This window comes from Cebus imitator, unplaced genomic scaffold (assembly GCF_001604975.1).
Source record: "Cebus imitator isolate Cc_AM_T3 unplaced genomic scaffold, Cebus_imitator-1.0 Scaffold356, whole genome shotgun sequence".
Taxonomy (NCBI): domain Eukaryota; kingdom Metazoa; phylum Chordata; class Mammalia; order Primates; family Cebidae; genus Cebus; species Cebus imitator.
In genome coordinates this window covers 1,073,970-1,083,404 of record NW_016107671.1, presented here as the reverse complement: position 1 = coordinate 1,083,404, position 9,435 = coordinate 1,073,970, and the positions used below count along the sequence as shown (strand labels likewise).

General features: G+C 50.9%; 1 protein-coding gene across 3 annotated transcripts in view; it reads left to right on the top strand.

The window, feature by feature from the left end:
• The window catches only part of SIPA1L3 (signal induced proliferation associated 1 like 3), a 293,992-nt gene that overhangs the window by 164,603 nt on the left and 119,954 nt on the right, over positions 1 to 9,435 (top strand). For all 3 annotated transcript variants that reach the window (XM_017506624.2, XM_017506623.2, XM_037730739.1), the window contains one exon: positions 5,155 to 6,980. In XM_017506624.2, the coding sequence (XP_017362113.1) occupies positions 5,465 to 6,980 (1,516 nt within the window). In that variant the 5' untranslated portion in view covers positions 5,155 to 5,464. The remainder of the gene's footprint in view (positions 1 to 5,154; positions 6,981 to 9,435) is intronic.

Here is a 9,435-nt window from a genome sequence, read left to right as displayed (position 1 = left end):
AAAAAAAAAACCAGAAAAGAAAAGAACTTACAGGTGAATCACATAGCCTAAAAACATTAAAAAAAAAAAAAGGTATATCATGAATACATAAAATATATATGCATGTTAGTCTATTTTATTATTTACTACCAGAAAATGTACACAAATGCATTCTAAAAAGTTAAAATTTCTCAAAACTTACACACACAAACACATTGCCAAGCCAAGAGAAATGTAAACAAACATAAACATACAGAATTAAATCATAACTGTGCGAAATTAACTGCAGCACACACTGCACTACTGTAATAGTTTCGTGACTACCTCCTGTTGCCACTGCAGTGAGCTCAAGTGTTGTGAGTATCCATTAAAACACCGTGTGACACTAATCATCTCCGCGTGAGCAGTTTGTCTCTCCAGCAAATTGCATATTGCAGTAAAAAGTGATCCCTGGAGGTTCTCACGTATTTTTCATCATGTTTACTGCAACACCGTAAACCCTGAGTAACCTCAGAGGACTCATACAAAGTGTCACTAGTGATGCTGGAAGTTTTCCCAAGAAGCAGAGAAAAGTCATAACATTACAAGAAAATATGCAATTGCTTGATATGTGCCATTGATGGAGGTCTGCAGCTGCAGTTGCCCGCCATTTCCATATCAATGAATGTAATGTGAGGACCATCGTAATAAATGGAAAGGAAGTTCATGAAGCTGTCGCTGCACCTATGCCAGCAGGCACAAAAACCTTGCACTTTTTACAAAATATATTTTTATCTCATGTTGCAAATGCAGCTTCTATGAGGATACTGGATTGCTATAAGAAAGGCATACCTATAGACTTTAATTTGCTTCAAGAAAAGGTGAAGTCTCCCAAAATGTATAAAACTATTATGTATCCAAAATAATAAATTCTTCAAAAAAAAAAAAAAAAAAAAAAAAAAAAAAAAAAAAAAAAAAAAAAAAAAAAAAAAAAAAAAAAAAAGAAAAGAAAAGGTGAAGTCATTATGTGGCAAGCTAAAGCAAAAGGAAGGAGAAGGATCTCAAGCTGGAGAATTTAATGCCAGCAAAGGATGGTTTGATAATTTTAGAAAGAGTATGGCTTAAACAATGTTAAGGCATCAGGAGAAGCAACTTCTGCCAACCAGAGGTAGCAGATGAGTTCCCAGATGCCAATGAGAAAATCACTGAGGAGGCTGGGCACGGTGGCTCATGCCTGTAATCCCAGTACATTGGGAGACTGAGGTGGGAGGATTGCTTGAGCCCAGGAGTTTAAGACCAGCCTGGGCAACGTAGTGAGACCCCACCTCTACCAAAAATTTAAAAATTAGCTGGGCGTGGTAACGTTATCTGTAGTCCTAGCACTCAGAAGCCTGAGGCAGGGGGATATTTTGAGCCCTGGAGTTCAAGGCTGCAGTGAGCTATGATTGTATCACTGTACTCCAGCCTTGACAACAGAGGAAGTCCCTGTCTCTAAAAAAATAAAAATGAGTAAGAGAAAGAAGTAAGCCTGTTCATAAGTGCTAAGGAGAACAATGGAGCAGGGGAAGGACTTGGGAGTGATGGGGACAGACACAGAGAGGCAAGCATTATTAGCAGTTTCTTGAAAATTCTTCCAGTCATCTCTGCATGATTGTTGTTGCTTCTGTTGTTTTTGCTTTTCATTTCTTTTCTTTCCTTTTTTTTTTTTTTTGAGATGGAATCTTGCCCTGTCACCCAGGCTGGAGTGCGGTCGCGCAATCTCGTTTCACTGCAACCTCCGCCTCCTGGATTCAGGTGATTCTCCTGCCTCAGCCTCCGAAGTAGCTGGGACTACATGTATGCGCCACCACACCCAGCTAATTTGTGTATTTTTAGTAGAGATGGGTTTCACCATATTAGCCTGGCTGGTTTCAAACTCCTCACCTCAGGCAATCTGCCTGCCTCAGCCTCCCAAAGTGCTGGGATTCTAAGCCCTGAGCCACCATGCCCAGCCAGTATTTTTGCTTTCCAAATTGGGAGATGTTGCATGCAATTCTAGATTTCTGATTTCTCTTGAAAAATCAGATGATCTGACATCCACACCCCAGCAAGCCTTGGTTGGCAGAAACCCTGCTGTCCAGGTCAGTGCAGGCTCCTCTTGGCCTCTCTCCTGTCTCCCTGAGGCATCCCGACCCTGCGGGCCCTCCAGCCTCCTCCCTCTTCTCTAGCCCATCCCTGTGCTGCCTCCCTGCAGCATCTTCAGGATTGTTTGTGTTCTCGTGGAGCACCAGGAAGAGGGGCTCTCCATTGCTCCCCACTCCCCACCCGCCCCCCTCTGATGCCTACTTTTTCAGAGGCTGCAGGCTCTCCTTGCTATTTTGCTCCTTGAATCTGCTCTGAGCTTCCCTCATGGTCTCTGCCACTTCACTCTATACCTCTGGGCGCAAATAGGAAAAGCCCCCATACATATGCAAACACACACACACAAACAGACACAAACACGCAGAAGAGGCCTACTACCTTCTCACACAGGAAGCACCAATAGCCATTGACCAAGAATAGCTGCATCCAGCTCTAGATTCCTAGGGAACGAAAAGTTAGAGGTCACCTTGAGCTGAGTGCCTAGCCCAAAGCAGCACTCTCCTGCCCTGAGAAAAATCACTTCTATTGGCAGGAGGGAGGGGCATGGCTGCTGGGTAGTCAACAGGTTCCATCACAGACGGCGACCCACTTTCCCCTTCCTCTCCAGCAGGGTGTTCATCATCTAGAAGTTCAAGGTGGAGACAAAGGGAAGTGACCCCACAGAGTGTTTTCTGTGTTGGACAGAAGCACAAACTCCCTTCCCCAGGGGCCTGCAAATCAGGAGGTACTTATACCTCCAATTAGGCAGAGGCCATCTGTTCACTTGTACATATGATAAATACTGAACAAACGTCCTGGACACTGTTCTAGGCACTGCGGATGCAGCCGTGAACAGCAGACATCCCTGCCATTATGGAGCCAACATCTGAGTGGTGGACACAGCCAGTAGACAGAATGTACAACTGCTAAGAAAAATTGGAAGAAAGTAGAGTGGGTAATTAAGAAAGGCTTTCAGGCTGGGTGCGGTGGCTCATGCCTGTAATCCCAGCACTTTGAGAAGCGGAGGTGGGTGGATCACCTCAGGTCGGGAGTTCGAGACCAGCCTGACCAACATGGAGAAACCCTGCCTCTACTAAAAATACAAAATTAGCCAGGCGTGGTGGCACATGCCTGTAATCTCAGTTACTGGGGAGGCTGAGGCAGGAGTATTGCTTAAACCCCGGAGGCAGAGGTTGCGGTTAAGCCGAGATCGTGCCATTGCACTCCAGCCTGGGGAATAAGAGTGAAATTTTGTCTCAAAAAAAAAGAAAAAGAAAGACTTCCAGAAGATGGGGCTTCTCTATCTCTATACGGTGATTTGGGAAGTTTTTAGGTTTTTGTTTGTTTGTTTTAAGAGGTTTTTTTCTTTCTTTCTTTCTTTTTTTTTTTTTTTTGAGGCAGGGTCTCACTTTGTTGCCCAGGCTGGAGTGCAGTGGCATGATCATGGCTCACACAATCTCAACCTCCTGGGTTCAAGCGATCCTCTTACCTCAGCCTCCTGAGTAGCTGGGACTACAGGCACATGCCACCACACTCAGCTTATTTATGTATTTTTAGTAGAGATGTGGTTTTGCCATGTTGATCAGGCTGGTCTTCAGCTGCTGGGCTCAAGCGATCTGCCTGCCTGGGCCTCCCAAAGTGCTGGGATTACATGCGTGAGCTACCGCGCCCGGCCGGAAGTCTCCATGGAAGAACTGACATCATGAGAAGGAATCAACCCCAGGAAGGACTAAGGAAGGATATCAGATATCCTGGATAAGGCTTGGTGCATCAGAACAGAAAAGAAGCATCAGAACAGAAATGAGGACCAGTATGGTCAGAGCTTAGTCAGGGATGGGGAGAGACATCAGGGGCCAGATCCTCTGGGGCTTATGGAGCAAGGGAAGGAGTTTGGATGGTGTTTTAATGCAGTAAGCAGTCACTGGGGAGATCTCAGTGAAAAAGTGATGAGCTCTGATTTACCCAGTGGTAGTCTGTAGTAACCACGTGGATTTCTAGAGACATTCCTTCTGCGGCTTTCTTCCCCAAACTCCACAGGTGCTCATATTGGCTCATCTGTCATTTTCACTTCCTTTCTGGCAGAGTAGCTGAGCTGAGCAAACAGCAGAGCAGATGGACAATAGTCTGGCCTCTGTGTGAAGCCACCAGTTCACAGGAAATACAGGGGGCAGAGGAACATGTTAAGTGGCACCACAGGGATCCTCAAAGTGGGGAAATCCACAGGACAGGTGACCCCTTTTCTTCCACAAGTAAAGAGCATCAAAATAAAGGAAGGTGGCCATTGTAAAGGAGACTTAAGAAAATACCTGCATAAGCAGAGGATGATTTTAAACAACCCAGCCCACGGAAGACATCTGTGAGACAATGGCGGGAAATGTAATACAGGCAGGGTAGTGCATGACATGAAGGAATTCTTGTTAACGTAGATGAGTATGATAATGTTATTGTAGTGATTTTTTTTAAAGGACCTTATCTGCTAGAGATACCAGCTAAAGTATTTATGGGTGTAATGATCTGATGTCTGGCCGGGTTTGGTGGCTCATACCTGTAATCCCAGCACTTTGGGAGGCCAAGGCGGGTAGATCGCTTGAGGCCAGGAGTTTGAGACCAGCCTGGCCAACATGGAGAAACCCTGACTCCATTAAAAATACAAAAAAATTAGCCAGGCATGGTAGCGTGTGCTGGAATTCCAGCTACTCAGGAGGCTGAGGTAGGAGAATCATTTGAACCCTCGAGGTGAAGGTTGCAGTGAGCCCAGCTCATGCCACTGCACTCCAGCCTGGGTGATAGAGTGAGACTCTCTCAAAAAACAAACAAAAAATGACCTGATGTCTGGGGTTTACTCTAAAATATTCTATCAGAAACAAAGAAAGTCATAAGGCTGGGTGAATAGATGAAATGGGAATGGGAAATAGTGTTTGTTGCAGCTGATGGGTGACTCAGTCTTCTCTCTGCTTTTGAGTATGTTTGCAAATTTCCATAATAAAAAGTTTTTTTTTAATTAGTAAAGCTGTCAAGAAAAAAAGTCATATTTCCCACTTTCTGGAGCAGTAACGCGGCCATTGCAGCTCACATTTTCCTTTTCTCCCTTTTCAGCATGACCAGGACAACATCCTCGCCGCCTCTGGCCGGACGACACCCACAGCTGCTGCCTGCTCTGCGCTGCTGAGCCCCTCGGTCTGGAGCACCCAGGACAGCACCTGCCTCCTGAGGTTGTCCTGGCTCAGCTGTGCACAGCGATGGTGGAGAACTGGACTCCACAGGCTCACAACCTTCCTGTCAGGTTTCAGGGCCCAGCATCCTTCATCCTGGGCCTGGCGGCCCTGAACAATGGCTGAGGGCTGGGGGACCCCATAGAGCAACACCACAGCATCCAGGGCCAGCAGTACTCCAGTGCCCGTGGACTATGACCACCTTTCGGGCCATTCCCAGTGATGGTGTGGACCTGGGAACCAGCTGTGGGGCCAGGGCGGGGGAAGTCCTCCCTGTGCCACATACAGGGGACTACGCTCCCATGGGATTCTGGGCCCAGAATGGCAGCATGTCCCAGCCTCTTGGCGAAAGCCCAGCCACCACTACCACCCGCCCCAGCCCCACCACCCCGGCCATGCCCAAGATGGGCGTGCGCGCAAGGGTGGCCGACTGGCCACCCAAGCGGGAGGCCCTGAGAGAGCAGAGCAACCCAAGCCCCTCACAGGACACAGATGGCACAAAGGCCACCAAGATGGCCCATGCCATGAGGAGCATACAGAACGGACAGCTCCCCGTTAGCACCCCGGCTTCCTCAGGGTCCAAAGCCTTCCACCGACTCTCCAGGAGAAGGTCCAAAGACGTGGAATTCCAGGACGGGTGGCCCCGGTCCCCAGGCAGGGCCTTCCTCCCCCTTCGGCACCGCAGCAGCAGCGAGATCACCCTCAGCGAGTGTGACGCGGAGGATGCCGGGGAGCCGCGGGGTGCCCGGCACACGGGGGCGCTGCCCCTCTTCCGGGAGTATGGGAGCACCTCGTCCATTGACGTGCAGGGCGTGCCTGAGCAGAGCTTCTTCGACATCCTCAACGAGTTCCGCAGCGAGCAGCCTGAGGCCCCGGGCTGCCGGGCCCTCACCGAGCTCCTCCGGGCAGATCCTGGCTCGCACCTCATGGCGGGCGGCGGCGGAGCCAAAGGGGACCCCCGCAACGGGCAGCCCACCAAGGACAGCGTCCTGCCGCTGCAGCCCACGAAGGAGAAGGAGAAGGTCCGGAAGAAACCCACGCGGGGCCTCGGCGGCGGGGACACGGTGGACTCGTCCATCTTTCGAAAGCTGAGGAGCAGCAAACCCGAGGGGGAGTCCGGGAGGTCCCCGGGGGACGCCGACGAGGGCCGGAGCCCCCCGGAAGCCAGCAGGCCCTGGGTGTGTCAGAAGAGCTTCGCCCACTTCGACGTGCAGAGCATGCTGTTCGACCTCAACGAGGCGGCCGCCAACAGGGTGTCGGTGGCGCAGCGGCGGAACACCACCACGGGCGCCTCGGCCGCCTCCGCCGCCTCGGCCATGGCCTCCCTCACGGCCTCACGGGCTCACAGCCTCGGAGGGCTGGACCCGGCCTTCACCAGCACAGAGGACCTGAACTGCAAGGAGAACCTGGAGCAGGACCTCGGCGATGACAATAGCAACGACCTGCTGCTGAGCTGCCCGCACTTCCGCAACGAGATCGGGGGCGAGTGTGAGCGCAACGTGAGCTTCTCCCGGGCGTCCGTGGGCTCCCCCAGCGGCGGCGAGGGCCACCCGGCGGAGCCCGCCCTGAGCGCCTACCGCACCAACGCCAGCATCTCGGTGCTGGAAGTGCCCAAGGAGCAGCAGCGGACGCAGAGTCGGCCCCGGCAGTACAGCATTGAGCACGTGGACCTGGGCGCCCGCTACTACCAGGACTACTTCGTGGGCAAAGGTGACGGATGGTGGGTGGATGGGAAGGTTGGGCGGGCCGCGGCTTGTCTCTGAGACCCCCCACTACTCATTCGTTCACTCTGTGCCAGGCTCTGCTCTGGCACTGAGGATGTGGTAGGAACAGAGGCCTCGGTCCTGGGGGGCTGTGAGGATCTGGTGAGCAGAGCCACCCTGGCCTCGGCCCTGTGTCCCACACAGCAACACTCCATAAACCTTGAGCTACAGGACACAACAGCTCTGCATTTACTCAGCACATATGGGCTTGGTGCAGCTCAGTGCCAGGCACTCTCCAGAGCCTGGGGATGTAGTATCAACCAGCTTAAAACAAAAATGCTGTCTTCCTAGCACTTAATGTTTTCATGGGTAAGATGAACAACAGAACAGGATAAATACGAAAAATACACAGGGATTACAGGGTGCTAAATGCAGTGGAAAAGAGTAAATCGGGGAAGAAGGAAATGGAGTGTCAGGTGGTGGGGGGTGAGGGGGAAGATCTCAGTAGAGGAAGGTCAGAGAGGGCCTCCGAGGCAGGTGCTGTTTGAGTGCTGAGCCGAAGGCACCATGTGCAGATGGTAGACAGTGTTCCCGGAACAGAACAGTGAGTAGAAAAGTAGAACAGCCAGGTGTCGTGGCTCATGCCTGTAATCTCAGCACTTTGGGAGGCCAAGGTGGGCGGATCACTTGAGGTCAGGAGTTCCAGACCAGCCTGGCCAACATGGCAAAACCCTGTCTCCACTAAAAATACAAATATTAACCAGGCATGGTGGCACCTGCCTGTAGTCCCAGCTACTCAGGAGACTGAGGCAGGAGGATCACTTGAACCCAGGAGGCGGAGGTTGCCATGAGCCGAGACTAACCGCTGCACTCCATCCTCCAGCTTGGGTGACAGAGAGAGACTCCATTTCAAAAATAAGTCCTGGAATGTTGGAGGAACAGACAGGAGGTCAGTGTTGCTGGGGCAGAGTGACGGGGAGAGTGGATGGAGCTGAGGCAAAGAGAGGTGACAGGGGCAGGTTGCTTGGGATTTTGTGGGCTGTGGCAAGGACACACGTTTGCACCCTGCATGAAATGGAGCCACAGGACGGCTTTGAGCAGGGCAGGGCCCTGATCTGCCTTCTGTGTTCACAACCTCCTCCAGCTGCATGTGGGGAACAGACTGCGAGGGGCGGGGAGCGGACAGGGGAACCAGGAGGAGGCAGCTGCAGTAGTCCAGGCAGGAGGTGATGCATGTCTGAGACGGGAGCCCAGGAGCGGAGAAGAATCTTGCAGGCAGCTTCTGGATCCAGTTTGAAGGTGAAGCCATTGATGCTTGGAAGGTGTTAACATCAGGGAGAGATGGGCTTCATACACGGTGGGGCATTCCTATGAGACAACAGCATAGTGCAGCGACCAAAAACCCAGGCAGCTTCGGGGGACAGCAGGACGCTGCGGGAGTGTGGAGTGCTAGGCAGACACTAGATTGCTTCTGCTCCGTGCCAGCTGACTGTTGTCATGCAAGGCGCGCAGGCAAATGTAGTGTTGCCAGCCTTCCCAGCTTTTCAAGGTTCTCCTGAAACTCGGATATTTTAATGTAGACTTTCCTAATTTTTAAATGGTGGCGGCTATAATGATTCAGAATTGTTAGCCGGGCGCGGTGACACATGCCTGTAATCCCAGCACTTTGGGAGGCTGAGGCAGGTGGATCACTTGAGGTCAGGAGTTCCAGACCAGCTTCGCCAGCATGATGAAACTCCCTCTCTACTAAACATACAAAAAATTAGCCAGATGTGGTGCCATGTGCTTATAATCCCACCTCCATGGGAGGCTGAGGTAGGAGAATTGCTTGAACCCGGGTGGCAGAGGTTGCAGTGGGCCAAGATCATGTCACTGCACTCCAGCCTGGGTGACAGAGGGAGACTGTCTCAAAAAAAAAAGAGATTCGGAATTCCTTATAACTGCTAATAACAAGCTTAAACAACATAGACTGTCTCTCCTGTGAAGAAATCCAGAGATCAGCAGCCCAGGTCTGGTATGGTCAGTCTTCAGCATCTGTGGAATGTCAGCCTTAGTGTGTGATCCTGCACTGCCCCACACCAAGATGGCTGCTGGAGCACCGGCCATCACATCTGTATTTCCAGGCAGAGAAAAAGAGGAAAGGGTAAGGACAGAAAGGCAGACCTCTTGTCAAGACAGCCACCTTATGCCTAGTGTTCCATTATTGGAATGCTAAGTATGTGGGAGTTATGTCCTGCAGCTCAAGGTCATTGCTAAGGTCTGATTTTTCACTCATGGAAAAAATTCAAAAAATTGCAACCTCTAGCCCAAATGGGTTAAAGAGCTTTCTCAGAAGCCCTGTCCAACCACTTCCACTTAGTGGCCACACCTGTGTGCAAGGAGGCTGGGAAATGTAGGTTTTCAACTAGACAGAGTTTCTCTTTTCCAAGAATAGAGGGTTTTTCTTTTTTTTAAAAAAAAAA